Source organism: Apium graveolens, unplaced genomic scaffold, assembly GCF_009905375.1.
Source record: "Apium graveolens cultivar Ventura unplaced genomic scaffold, ASM990537v1 ctg742, whole genome shotgun sequence".
NCBI classification, from domain to species: Eukaryota; Viridiplantae; Streptophyta; class Magnoliopsida; order Apiales; family Apiaceae; genus Apium; species Apium graveolens.
Window position 1 is genome coordinate 84,519 of NW_027420315.1, and position 15,339 is coordinate 99,857.

General features: G+C 33.1%; 1 protein-coding gene and 1 long non-coding RNA gene across 2 annotated transcripts; both read right to left on the reverse strand.

Moving 5' to 3' along the window:
- Positions 1 to 10,521: 10,521 nt before the first annotated feature.
- Positions 10,522 to 12,754, reverse strand: LOC141704113 (uncharacterized). The gene is made up of 3 exons (XR_012567837.1): positions 11,719 to 12,754; positions 11,476 to 11,555; positions 10,522 to 10,751 (listed from the first exon to the last, which is right to left on the reverse strand). It is a non-coding gene; the product is annotated as an uncharacterized LOC141704113 (long non-coding RNA).
- Positions 12,755 to 12,954: 200 nt separating this feature from the next.
- LOC141704112 (acetyl-coenzyme A synthetase, chloroplastic/glyoxysomal-like) lies at positions 12,955 to 14,126 on the reverse strand. The gene is made up of 4 exons (XM_074507428.1): positions 14,036 to 14,126; positions 13,658 to 13,801; positions 13,198 to 13,564; positions 12,955 to 13,089 (listed from the first exon to the last, which is right to left on the reverse strand). The coding sequence occupies exons 2-3, from the start codon at positions 13,796 to 13,798 to the stop codon at positions 13,361 to 13,363; spliced, it is 345 nt and encodes a 114-aa protein (XP_074363529.1). The 5' UTR covers positions 13,799 to 13,801; positions 14,036 to 14,126; the 3' UTR covers positions 12,955 to 13,089; positions 13,198 to 13,360.
- Positions 14,127 to 15,339: the final 1,213 nt, after the last annotated feature.

Genomic DNA, 15,339 nt, shown 5'->3' on the forward strand with positions numbered 1-15,339 from the left:
AAAATATTGAGGTGAGTAAAATATACACTCGATCCCAAGACTGAAAAATACACTTAGCTTTATCGATATCGATAAAATAATCGGCATTCAGGTAAAATTTTTAAATTTAAAAGTAATTAAATACTTTCACAATAATAACAGGATTTGGGACCAACTACCAATTAGCACATTACCATTTAATGAGACGAATACGTCAAACATAGATAAAATATAGATAATTTTATTTTTCTAAATCAAGAAAAATCACATAAGCATATTCAAGGAAAAATAATATTCATTGCTGAAAATCCAGGATATCACAATCTACCCTCTTTATAAGGATTACGTCCTCGGAAGCAACAGAAGAGAACATTAGGGATCTTCTTATCAAGTTTCCAATATTACATAAGCAACATTTCTGAAAATCTCATATAAAAACTTGGATTCCTTGTATAACATAATTATCACGGGAGCTTCACTTCTGACCATTATTCCATCCACATACCATTAACCACTTTCTCAATAAAAAAATCTTTATTAACAGCGAGAAAGAAAAGAGAGATAGATAGTAATAAATAGTAATAGAGAAACAAAGAAAGAGAAAGAGAGAGGGAAAGAAAATGGTTGACTTCTTTATACGTTACTGATATTATAACTGCATTGCAATTTACAGTTGCTCGCGATACTCTATCATATAACCTTACTTTTAACTTGACCAGGATAACTCATCTCAACTTGATTAACATACCTACGAATATTTGAGAAAATAAAATCATGAAATTCAAGAAAGGATAGAATTTTATATCATAACATGTGTACCATGATTGTGGTTACCAAAATCTGAATTTTTTGAATAAGTATTCTTGAAAGGAAATAATAACTGAGAGGTCAATATGATCCAATTAACCCGATGTTGTGTGTCTCAGTTCTGACATTTACAATAAAAGGTGATCAGTCTTTATTGTAAAACACAACACACTAATGATGGCGTCCCGTCTAACTTCTATCACACAGACAGAGTTCTGGGATCCCTTATAAATAGGTTGTTCATCTCAGTCAGAGTAAAAGAATATGAAAGAAATTAAAAATCAAATAAATAATCAATGGTTATAATTCCTTGTTAAGGCAATCCTCGGATCAAAACCGAAAAGATTTAAAAAAATGATATTTCTGGAGGAAATTAAATCCAGAAAACAAAATTCTAGCACAAAATGGTCAAGTGGTGTCATGTCACCAATAAAACTACCTACCATATAAGAAAAGTGGAAGTCCAATATCACAACTTGACGGAGCTATCAAATCCTGAAAGTAGGCATCATGATAGCCTCTGACATATTTAAAGTCAAACATGTTTGAAAACGAGTGTTAGGGATAATATCCTCCAATTGCTACCTCTCTTTGAGAGATGTCAAAAGAAGTTATAGGAAGAGGTATTTCCAAGGTCTTAATACTTATCTCCTTTTTAAATTCTACGGTTGACTCGTCATCCGATTCTAGACACTTCTTCATGTTTAAAGAATATCGATAATTTTCATTGTCGTCGAATCGTAGTAGCCTTGGTAGATTCCACAATAGACGTTTTGTGATTCGCAAAAAATCTAAACAAGAATTACAGAAGGGGGATTGAATGTAATTCTGGCTCCTTTTTCAATTTTAAGAACATTTATACTATAAATATATACTGTGTTTGATTTAGCAGTGGTGCGGAATGAAAGTAGTAATTAATCAAAATACAAAGTAATCAAATACAAGTACTTCAAAACTTTCTGGTGGATTGAACTTTTCCACTAGAGATATCTATTAATAAGAAACTCGTGTTACAATGTTGTACATAATTTCTTACAAAGAACACTCAAGAACACGAAATTTTTACAGATTTTGCTTATGCATTTCCTGTGTTTTTGCTTGCTGAATTCTAAATCTGAGTACTTTATGAATTTCTCGGTTTAATCACCCCAGGTTACATGAAAAAAAAGATAACAATAAACAAAAGTCTAGTCTAATTTCATGCTCCTTCATTTCTCTATCCACATCTTTGAATATCTTCAGTTTAGCATGGAAATGAAAATGCTTCTTTGTTCTCTATACCCTGCAATAGGCTGTCACATTTCATTTGCATACAATCAACGCATGTGACTCTCAAGTCACATCAACGCGCTTTTGAATTTGAACATCCGTTGAAGCTTCATTAGATCATCCTTGAAACTGTGATTGATCATCCGTTGAAACTGTGGCTGATCATCCATTGAAACTGTGGCTGATCATCCATTGAAGCTTAGTTGATCATCCGTTGAAGCTTTGAATCATCCATTAAGACTGTTTTCTTGGCAGTTAACTCCATTTCATTTATACAAGATTACAAGACATCTAATATCAATTAACCAACCTATCTTGCATATCAAACTAGTAAGGCATTATAATATGCAGGAATGTGCTACTAAACTTATTATTACATAAGCTACTCTTTCAACGGATGTTGAAATGATCATCCTTGAAAGCTACAAAATCACTTAAATAAAATCTACTAAGTGTTTTGTTCAAGTTATCATCAAGTACACAACATATTCCTAACAATCTCCCCCAATTTATGTCTACTGGAATTGTAGCCATAAATTAAGAGAAATTTGATGATAACAAAATACTCTATGAATACAGATTGAAATAAAGTAGATAAAATTTACAAGTGCTCCAATTAATTGAAAATTCTTATAGAGGAAGAACTGTAGAGTATCTTACAGATCATTTTCAAGGTGCTCCTCTAGACTAAGAAAATTAGATTACTTCCTTGATTGTCTTGACTTCCTTCCCAGCTTCACATTATTTTCCTCAATTTGATATTGGAGTTGCTTGTAGAACTCAAGTTCATCTCCAATTGTCTGATGCAGCTTATTTTGCATCTCCATGAGAGTTTCATTGCTCGAAATTTTTAGCTCATCATCCAATCTGAAGAATCTTCTGATGCATTTTTCATCCTTGAACTCCACTATCCATTATGGCCTCAAATGCACCCTATCTCGAGTAAAATGAATTGTCAATACTCTTGGGAGTGTATTTGGTCCTCTCCAGCTATTCCTTATCTTCTCAATCTTGTTAAGTACCATTTCTTGGCAACTATGTTGAATCCAAAGTTTTCTTGATTGAGGAGAAGATAGTCACCAAGGTGGAATAGCCTTCATTGATAATTCTGTGAAGGGGCCATGTCATCTCTTTTCCACCCTTGTACCTGAAGACTAATCTTTCTGGAAGATGTCTGTAGGCATCAATAGCTCTAACTTCATCTATTTCTTCCAGATAAATATTTATGTATGAGAATTCTTTGATATCACATATGAAGAGTTGATCTCCCTTGTTGACAATTGGCTTGGGTTTGGCCACTGACTTGGATTGAAGTTTGACAGGCTTGACCATCTTGACTGCTCTTTTCTTTGTCTTTCTTGGCTTGACATAGATTGGAATTTTTAGATCAGGAAGAGACAGGCTATCCCAATCTATAGGTTCATCTTTGGGAATTACAGGTTAACTCCATTTCATTTATACAAGATTACAAGACATCTAATATTTACAATTAACCAACCTATCTTGCATATCAAACTAGTAAGGGATTATAATATGCAGGAATGTGCTACTAAACTTATTATTACATAAGCTACTCTTTCAACGGATGTTGAAATGATCATCCGTTGAAAGCTACAAAATCACTTAAATAAAATCTACTAAGTATTTTGTTCAAGTTATCATCAAGTACACAACATATTCCTAACAATCTCCCCCAATTTATGTCTACTGGAATTGTAACCATAAATTAAGAGAAATTTGATGATAACAAAATATTCTATGAATACAGATTGAAATAAAGTAGATAAAATTTACAAGTGCTACAATTAATTGAAAATTCTTACAGAAGAAGAATTGTAGAGTATCTTACAGATCATTTTCAAGGTGCTCCTCTAGACTAAGAAAATTTAGACTACTTCCTTGATTGTCTTGACTTCTTTCCCAGCTTCACATTATTTTCCTCAATTTGATATTGGAGTTCTTGTAGAACTCAAGTTCATCTCCAATAGTCTGATCCAGCTTATTCTGCATCTCCATGAGAGTTTCATTCTTGAAATCTTTAGTTGATCTTCCAATCTGAAGAATCTTCTGATGCATTTTTCATCCTTGAACTCCATTATCCATTATGGCCTCAAATGCACCCTATCTCCAGTAAAAGGAATTGTCAATACTCTTGGGAGTGTATTTGGTCCTCTCCAGCTATTCCTTATCTTCTCAATCTTGTTAAGTACCATTTCTTGGCAACTATGTTGAATCCAAAGTTTTCTTGATTGAGGAGAAGATAGTCACCAAGGTGGAATAACCTTCATTGAGAATTCTATGAAGGGGCCATGTCATCTCTCTTCCACCCTTGTACCTGAAGACTAATCTTTCTGGAAGATGTCTGTAGGCATCAATAGCTCTAACTTCATCTATTTCTTCCAGATAAATATTTATGTATGATAATTCTTTGATATCACGTATGAAGAGTTGATCCACTACACCATAAATGGCCTACAGCAACACCAAGAAAATGTTACAACAGGCCCAAAAAAGTGTTACCACAGCCAGAAAAAGGTCTAAGGTAACATAAAAATTAAGTTGCTTTTTTTCGAGTTACCTTTGGCCCCTAAGGTAACATTACTTTTGCCCTGGTGTAACATTCACTTTTGTGTTACAATAGCCGTCAAAGGTAACATTAATCTATGTCTATAGTATCACAATATGTATGTTACCTTTGAACTCAGAATTTTCAAAAAAAATGGGGCCCACCAGTGGGGTCCACAGTGGTGACGTGTCATGTAGGTTCCGCAGTGGTGACGTGGCATGTGGGTCCCACAGTGCTAGCATCAAATTTGTACCTGGGGTAACACTTTGAACAACCTACTCTAACACTTTATGAAGCTACTGTAACAATTTACCAGGAAGAAAAATGAAAAACTAATATTATAAAGTGTAAAATCGACTGCAAAATTTGAAAATATATTACATTAATCTAATACATTCCAAATTTCATAATCTCAACTACATTCATAACCAGTTTACCCTACTTAAATCACAATAAATTTAACCAATACAACCAACTAATCTACATCCCAAAACTTAATCCACTTCCTGCTAGTAGCTGCGAGAACTTGACACGTATGCATTCATCAACAAATATATAATTGTTACGGCTGAAATGAGAAAGAAACAAAGGTTAGGTCATACAATACCCTATATATATACCCCATGCAAAAGTATTGTACTTCTATATTCTATAACAACTACTATTTTACATACCCGATGCATATATACATACAACAATGCCTGCAAACTCAATGATGCCAATGTATCTCTCCATCTAGCTAGCATTTTTTGCTGCATCAACATGAACAACAACAGTATTATCTAAAAGAATGATAAGAATCAAGTACTAAAAAATAATTAAGTATGGTTTTACTACTTTAAGAGTTAAACATACTATGCATAATACTAACAAACCCGTGTGGAGATCAAGTAATGACCACCAGTTCTAAGATAGGATCGAGCATTCATAGCAATATAATTCACAGTTGATGCAGGGGGACCTATCAACACTAGTGCTTTTGTTGCAGAATACACAGTTGATATGCTACCTTCTAGAACATGAAATTTGACTAGCATATTGCAAGTATTAATACAGGGGTATGCTACCTTCTAGAACATGAGATTGAAGAGAGTTAATTGCTTAAAAAACATAGAACATCATTTGTTTAGCATGGACATCCTGGTAGGCTTAGATAATCATGTAAAATTAAGCCTGGAACAAAAGTAAAACTATTTTTTCTTATAGCTTGGAATTATTAATGTGTAGCAATCATGTCTGCAACCAACTAATATAAACTACACTTAGATTAGAATTAATAAATGAAGTGATCAAATTGATCCATAATCATTGGTTTACCCATGTTAGTCAGCCGTCAAACTCCTATTTAGAATTTACATTTAATGATAAGCAGGTAGGCTAATCATATAGATGCAAAAGAGGAAATTAAAAAAATTGAAAATTACCAGCATCAAATATGAGCCCTGGATCTAAAGGAGCTCTAAGATTTACATGGCTACTTCCATAATCAAAAGGTGTAGGGACAAGCGACACAGTCTCAGATCCAGAATATTGTTGGGCTTGAAGAGGCGTCCCTGCTCTGTCAAGTGTAATTAATGTCGTCATTAATGCTGATTTTAACTAAACAAAATAGTTCAGGTTCTTTACTAAAAATTAGAAAAAAAAGATAAACTTAATAAAATAGTAACACTAGAAACTCTTCACATTCTCCTCAACTTCAGACACAAGTGTTTGGTCAACTTTTTGTTAAGTGTCCTCCTTCACCGGCATGTCCTAACTGTCCTCCTTTCTTTGACTGCAGTCCCTTGTTGTCCATCTGTGCAGTTTTGGGTGGCTTAGCACATGCCTTTAGGACTGCGTTATTCTACAGGAAGACAGACATTTAGAAAGATTTTTTTAATTATGACATTAATGTGGTCAAAAGTAATGACAATATGTTTCACAATTTAGTCAACAACCTATTTAATCAATGCAACATCAATTTGTAATAGACCAAATAATTTCGAGAACATATAAAGATATTAATATACAATATCATAGGAACCATTGCAGTACGAAGGCCATAAAAACAAGTTTGTACCGAATAAAAGTGTATGAAGAGCATCTTTTTTGTACTTATTGGGAAGCTCAGAGAGCTTTCCTAGCCATAGATTATTCCAAGAAAAAAACAACAGCAATTACACATGGACCAAGTAAGATTTGGTTCAACAAAACCTGCAAGAACAGAACATATTATTATACTTCAGATATAATTCTGCTAATACAAGATATCTACTTATTTTAACAAGTTGAATGCAGAATCCCAGGGGATGTGTGTACCTTTATCACTATTTTGGACTGTTTGCTTTGGCATGCACCGTTCAAAAACTGGTACCAAGCAAAAGAACCAGGGCATACAAAAGAAAACCATATGAAGCCATTCAGAGGGATCAAAGCCAGTTATGGTCTAAAATGAGAGTTTGAATATCATCCTACAAAGACAAATTTAGTAAAATTAAGCCATAGGTAATCTCGAGATTCAGAAGGTAAAGAGAATAACAAAACGTGAACTCAAAGCATGTTCATCATGTAAAATTACTGATCCAAGTGGTAATTATAACTTATCATATATAACAGCTCCAGTGCTCCACAAACTGATTTATTGTGCTTAGATATATGAAAACAGCAGGTAGAAACATGATTGCTGACCCTTAATATGTACCTGGTCCCATGCAAAAGATTATTTTATTAATCAACATGCTTCAACTAATATATCCCAACAATAATTATTGTAATACTAATTCTAAACACTTGCCGATAAGACAAATACTTCCAAGTATATCTTTTCACAGAGTTAATAGTACAATAATTATTACTTATCATAACCTTGCACATATATGTATAATCAACTAACTACAAACACTAGTTTATGAATTATGATTCTGTCTTTTGGACTACAGACCTTGAGAATAACCCACTTTTATGTATTCGATCAAAATGCAAAGCACCATCAAACTACTAATAAACGTGATAAGAAGATCAAAAATTATATAAAGGAATGGAATAATTATCATTTAGTCACAATTCTAACAAGGTATCTCTAACTTTAGCATCTAATACTAGGGATCAGATGTTTGGTTCTTTCCATTCCGATACAGAAATACTGTAATCAGCAACCATTTCTTTAAAAATCATACATTGTCCATGAAATAGCTTATGTTCTGAAGTACCTTAACAGAAGCGAATTTCAACTTACAAGTAATTCTTATATAATTAAAACACCTTCGTACTGCTCATGCCTAAAAAAATGGCAGCAACAACAATTGATCATTTACTGGACCCATGGAAGCCTATAGTTTCATTTGCCATTGGAATACGGTGATGTATCGTCCACCTGCAGGTCATTTCTGACTAATATTCTACCTGACTCCTTGCAAATTTAAACAATACAAACACAATTATCCCAGAGAAAATGTTGCACTAGAGGGACTTCTCATTCTATATATATTCTAAAGTCATTACATATTAGGCTTCAACGACAAGAAAATCATTTCCTGGCATTTGGTTTAAAATATCCTAGATAAGTGCACTACCGGGTACATCAATTGCTTCACGGAGAAATTGATGCACTTGAGGGTACAATAATTGGTACAGTTTAATAAACAGAGTTATATTCACAGAGTTAATAGTACAATAATTATTACTTATCATAGATGGCTAAAATAGTCCAAACAGTTCCTACATAATTGTATTATTACTTGGTCCAAAAATCTATTAAAAGCTCCATAATTACAAGTTTATCCAAGTTAACCATTGTTTAATCACTACTGTGCCTGAGAGAAGAAGTTTTCATCATAAAATTACAAACACATACACAAATTCAAAGAGAGAGGGATAGAGAGAGTACATACAAATATATTAGAGGGAGGAGTACCTGTAGAAGCGCAAGATAAGCCCAATCTCATAAATTATTAGACACAAAGCAAACCAGACTAACCCTATAACAAAGAGATAAAATCAATTAATTTGACAATTTAACAAAAAAAATAAAACACGAAAACCCCCAATTTAAATAAAAACCCTAATTTTTTTAAGCTTGAATATGTACAAGCAGCCCTAAATCCATAGATCTGTGAATGTTAAGCTTTTTCTTGAATAAATCGACTTTATTATAACCTTAAACGGGAGAAAATGTAGAGAATGATACGAAGGTTAACGGAAGAGAACGAATTGAGAGAGATAAAGACTGACAGAGTGAGCCTTTTGATATAGTATTTTGGCTTGTTCAAAATTTTTAAAGTACCGCCTGTGAAAATAAATTGCCGCTTGTCCAATATTTAGCCCAAATCTTAGCGGGTTTGTCCAATTCACCTTCTATTTTGTATTTTATTTTTTAAAAAAAACATTATCATTACAAATTGTAACCAAATTATTTGAAAATAATATCATTCACTAAATTTTATAAATTTAAGCAACAAATTAAATTTATCAAAATTAATAAATTTTAAAAATTAAATAATAGGATTATCTGTATTTTTTTAAAGAATAATTTTATAAATTAAAAATATTCTATTAATTTAATATTTTAACCAAAAATATGTTTATTAACTTATTACTAAATTTATATTTGAAAACTATTACTTAAATATATTGCAAAGTTAATTAATTTGAATTTAGATATTATACATATATTTATTATTTTGTAAAATGATATTATTTTATATGTTAATACCCTATGGTAACACAATTTCACTAACATTTTTGATCTATAGTAACATGTTGGAAAGGCTACGGTAACATCAAATATGTATTGTTGGAGTAGACAAAGATGAGCATAGCTAATGTAACATTAAGTTGTAACACTCATGATCAAACTATTGCGATAGGTCATCTATGGTGTAGTGATCTCTCTTGTTGACAATTGGCTTGGGTTTGGCCACTGACTTGGATTGAAGTTTGACAGGCTTGACCATCTTGACTGCTCTTTTCTTTGTCTTTCTTCGCTTGACACTACAAGAAAAAAGTCTATAGACATCGCTTTTTGACCGATGTCTATGCTGTTTCCCAACCGATGTTGATGTCAGTGATGTCTATTCTAGACATCGGTGAATACCCGATGTCCATACTCGATTAGACATCGATTTTAGTTAAAAAAATAGATGTCTATGTGTTGATTATTTACATAAAATGCTATAAATAAATTATTTAATAACAAAATTACACCTAATTAAACATGTTAAACATATCATGAGCTATGTTTTTTGTCACAAAAACATCGATTTTAGTGAAAAATACTGATGTCTATGTGATGATTTTTTACAAAAAATGCTATAACAAAATTATTTAATAAGTAAATTACACCTATTAAAACATATTAAACATATATTGAGCTATGTTTTTTGTCACAAAAACATTTATAATTTTGACAGAGGTGATGTAAAATGACATATTAAACATCTCTTTCTTTAATGAAAGGTGATGTCTAATTTAGTGTATAGACATCAGTGTTTTCTAGAATGAAGTGATGTCTATGTATCATTTAGACTTGAACATGTTAGTCTTTAACATCAGTTGTTTGTCTGAAACTGATGTACATTGTATTTTTTTGACATCAGTTTTGTTTGGTTAAAAGTGATGTTTATAATGTTACTTGACATCAGTTTAATCTTAAACAAAGTGATTTCTATATTTCATTTAAATTTGAACTTGGATTTCTTTGACATCAGTTTTTTACCTTAAAGTGATGTACATTATCTTTTTTGACATCAGCTTCTCTTAATTGAAAGTGATGTGTAAGAAGTTTATAGACCAAATTTTGTAAAGTTTTACATCACTAATTGTGTAATTGTTGTCTGAGAACGTCAACCAAAATAGTAAAACATATGATCTGAAATCTAAACTATTACATTCTCCAGAAACCAACTGAAGACATTCAGTCCAATGAAAATTGTAAGACAGTTTTTTCACTATCCCGTTTTGAACACTCTTCAAAATCTGAGACACAAATCCTCTCTACACAAGGCAGCGAGGGCCCATACAAGTTCCCATTATTTAGACATCTCAACAACTGCAGAGGACAAGATGAGCAAGCCGCTTTATCCCAAGCAAGCAAATACGATCCCCCACTTACTGGACATATGCCATGTGCACGATCAAATCAACCACATGGGTGCTGCATACCCAAAAAGACATATGTAAAAGAATTTAACAGTCAACTTAGAGGAAGCATTTTCAGAAGCATTAGAGGAAGAAGTGAGAGAAATCATCAATAACATATCCTAGAACAACTCAAGAAACTTTGCTACACTTCCAAACCAAGTCAAACAACAACATTCAGACAAAAAAATTAATATTATTCCAACGTTCAGACAATTATTTACCTAGGTAGCATGAGTTTCTTAGCAAGTGCAGGCTCTCATTATTGTTTTAATCAACAAGAATATCATTTATACTATTTGAGTTTCAGGACTAGCAGGTGAACTACAAGGTCAAATATGATTATTAACTGCAGACTATGAATTCCTGGATTGAAATAACACAGATTATTAAAAAGAGCACAACATAATCGCCTCTCAAGTTAAAAGATGAGGTGGAACTTGTCATCAAAATTGATGACCTAGTTAACCACCTGTTTATAACTGGAGTAGATTTAGAACAATGATTTCTGGCATTCTAAAGAGCAAAAGCTCCCTTAAAAATATATGGCAAGTACGAAAATGCAAACTTATATAAAACTAGTTTTAAATTAAGGACGTTTGTGACAAGAAATGCACAGATTCACCGATGATATTTGTTGAGTATGACAACATAACCGATACAAGCAACTATGTACAGCCAATTCCTTTTAGCAATAATAACTACTGTAAGCAGTTTAGAATAAGGAAATTTTGAATTACCCCTATGGAATCACTCATTGATTTTATTTCCCTTACTTGTGCTCCTAGAAGATTCATAAGGTCCTCAAAGTATTGTACCTCTGCATGGACTCAAAAATGTCAGCTATAAATGTTGTTACATGTTCAGTATCCATCATGTATGGGAGTAGGTAACCTAAATCATTAAAGCACAAAGAAAAAGATAAACTTATTTCGAAAATGCTAGCAGCAAAGAAAGAACACTCATCAAAGCCGAGTATCGACCTCCGTCTGTGAAAATCAACATATCCTGGCTTGCTCTTGCCACATCAGTAGCTGCCAAGCTTGTTTCTTTATTTGTTTTCGTTAAAAGATCCTCTTCTTTTTCTGATCTAACCTTGTGAATCCAAGACTTTAGTCTAGGAACAACAGCATTCTGAAACAAAATAGTGTAACCTGATAGAGTAAGCCTCTAGAATATTTATACCTGTGGCAAGAAATTTAACAGATAACAAAAGGGAAACACAAGGAACCTTCATAAAAGAAGATTATGTAGTACACATGCAATGTGTTAATATTGTTAAAGTATATGAGAGACAAAATTTTCGCGATATGTATTGTGCATTTTCACCCAAAAAAACAGGATACTGCTCCAACCCAACTTGGGTTACCCAAGTACCATAAAAACCAAAGCGGTCTCAGCACCTGAAATAGCCAGTAAACCCACAGCAAGAAGAGCTTATTTCCATCCTAATCGATATTGCGCCAAGGTCCCTGCATTAGAAATAGTGATAATAGGAGTATCTGCTGCGGGTTGCAAAGCTTGATCTTTTGCAAAATTGATGAATTCGGATTCCCGTCTACATTAATATACATAATGGCTAAAACTCAATTAATAAGACTATTACCCATCCCCTAAGAATTTTCCCAACATTACTAAAAATGAAGCCTGGATTTGAATTAAATAAGTTACCTCCTACTGCTTGACCAGTTGAAACTGGTGGGGTTTGATCCTGCCATCGGAAACAAGATGTTTTCATGATTAAGAATAGTAAAATTACTTATCTGAACTGTTGATGATAAAAAATGAGAGATATATTTAAAAATGGACTCTATAAGGTGTGTAAATGAAGAAGAAGAATACAGGCCTTCATCTATCTCCTCCTTTGTAAGGCCCTTCTTCTCAGAGAGGAACGTCTGTACAGGACAGGAAATCCCTTAATTTTTAGATGTAAAATAAATTTGACAACATTCTCCACTTGATTGTCCCGAATTGTTTCTGAGTTCAAAAACACAGATAAAACCTTGGTATCTTGATGGACCTTGTAAACTCCAAGACATTTAGTGGTAAGGTATCAGAATCAACAAGTCCCTAACTAGAAAGAATCATATCAGCAAATCAATCAGTGGTCACATATTTCATATTGTGACTCGAACAAGTTACACTATTTCACGTACTCGGTCTTTCTTTAACAAAAGAAAACATACCTAAAGAGAACCGTTCTTCGATGATTCTGTGAGTGCAGCGTCAACAATCTGTTTGAGACGTATCAGCTTAGACCCTTGCATGACAACATTGCAAGTTATCAGTACCTTTGGTTTACAATCACTTATTCTTTGGGCAACAGATTCAGCAGAGAATCCAGCAAAAACAACCTGGAAAAAATCAAACTTGCAGTACTTCGATAAATGCTTGTTCAAAGGCATCACAGATTGTAAGCACCAGAAGTCTAGTAACAAAGGACATGGGTCTTTTTATCATACCGAGTGGACTGCACCGATTCGAGCACATGCAAGCATAGCTATTGGTAATTCCATCAACATGGGTAAGTAAATTAAAACTGCATCACCCTTTTTAACACCGATATCTTTCAAGTAATTGGCAAGCTATAGAGAGACATGAAGCAAACTATTTAACTGAATCCAGCTACACATCATTATATGAATATGTCTTTGCAGATAGTGTGTTATCAACCTGGCAAACCCTTTGAAGAAGCTGGGTGTATGTCAAAGAGGCATCAGCACCAGGCTCATTCCCTTCCCAATAAATTGCAATTTTGTCACCATTCTCAGACTCAATGTTTCTATCCAAGCAATTGTAACATATGTTGGTAATCCCACCCTCAAAACACTGATCAAAAGTAATTAAAAAATCAGCCAAAGACCTAAGAGGAGGGGTTAACAAGAATAATCAAGTAAAACAAATTTTCTAAAAAAGGAAGACCTTAATGTTGACATTGCCCTTCCTAACATCAAGATTTCCAGAGTAGACACTGGGATCCCATGTACATTTCCAGTAAAACTGAGCTGCAATTTCAGACCAAAACCCAGCTGGGTCTTCGATTGACATCTTGTACATTTCCATGTACTGACCAAAATACAAAATAAGAAAAAAAAAGAGAATAAAAATTAAGAAGTATTCACAAGTTAGAACTGTTGATTCTTGACAATACAATGGTTGAAGTCATTTGAAATAGTTACCAAAACGTGAGTGTAAGCAATGATTAGTAGAGGTATTATTGGTAAATTTCAAGAGTTGGAATGGTTTATAGCAGAACATGATGCTTAATATATAAAAAATTGAAAGGAGGGAAACACACACCTTATGGAAAGAGGGGACAAGAGCCTGTGATGAAAAATCCGGAGAGGGAAAAACAAGATCATCTTCGTGAGAAGCAAGAGATTGCCCATGTTGCCCATGTTGCCAATATCAACCACTCGAACAGGTGTTCCATATTGTGTAGTTCCAACAGCTGCTTGCTGCACCACCACTGAAATAGTATTCAGTGCCATAAACCACTATTCCTGTATGCCTGAAAAAAGTAGAAGCGTACAAGCTTATTAGCCCAGCAAGCAAGAAAAAAAAAGTCCGATGACTTAATGCAGAAATTTAGGTTCCAGAGAAATTAACAGCTATTATAATATTTTTTCTAGGAACTTCATAGTTCGCACACTAAATCAGTAAATTTATTATGGTGAATCATCTTATAAAACCAAATCAACAAACTATTAAATTATAGATCAAGTATGGAGAAGAAAATACAAGAAATAGTTAAGATACTAAAATGCCAGAATTAAATGCATAACATAAAGAAAAAGCTAAATTTTCATGAAAATAGAATCTTAGCTTACACAGGCAAAGAACATGTAAAGGGAAGACAAATAAAACAATCAGGAACTTACCAAATGCCTTCTATAACTTTACCCAAAAAAGTCATTGACAACTGCCTTGCCATTCCTTGACTCAAGTCATAGACGTTCAAGCATACCTTGTGACCTTCCTGAAACCAATAAGCAACTATAATTAAATGCTGAACATGTACAAATTAGTGACAACAATTTGTTAACAAAAACATACAGGGAAATTCATACAATTAGATATCCAACACAGTTCCCCTTGACATAATTAGCTATATACCACTGATATAAAAAAATAGTAGTAAACTATTAGTTATTTTAAAAAAATATATATATACTGGAATATATATACTGGAATTTGCTACCAACATGCTCATTATCACAAGAAAGAATTGAATACCATGTAATCAGTAGACATGAAAGGATCGTTAACTTTACACAATTTACAAAAATTAAAAACACAAACAAAAATACAAATGAACAACCAAAAACACCCAAATTAACTAAAGTTTTAAATCTTTTTCTCAGATTAGGTCCTGTATACAACAAGAAGAAAAGTATAAGAAACAAGTTTAGACACTAAATTAAAAAAAAATAAGGGTTTCGAATTAGAAAAAACCCCAATTTACAAAATTAGGGTTTTGAATTCAAAAATCCTCAACTTTTAAAACTGGTGTTCATGCAGAGAAGACCAGTTCGATTCAAGTAGATACAACACATACCGAAGTAGATAGGTTAACTGAAAGAGGCTTAACGGAGAGATTGAGA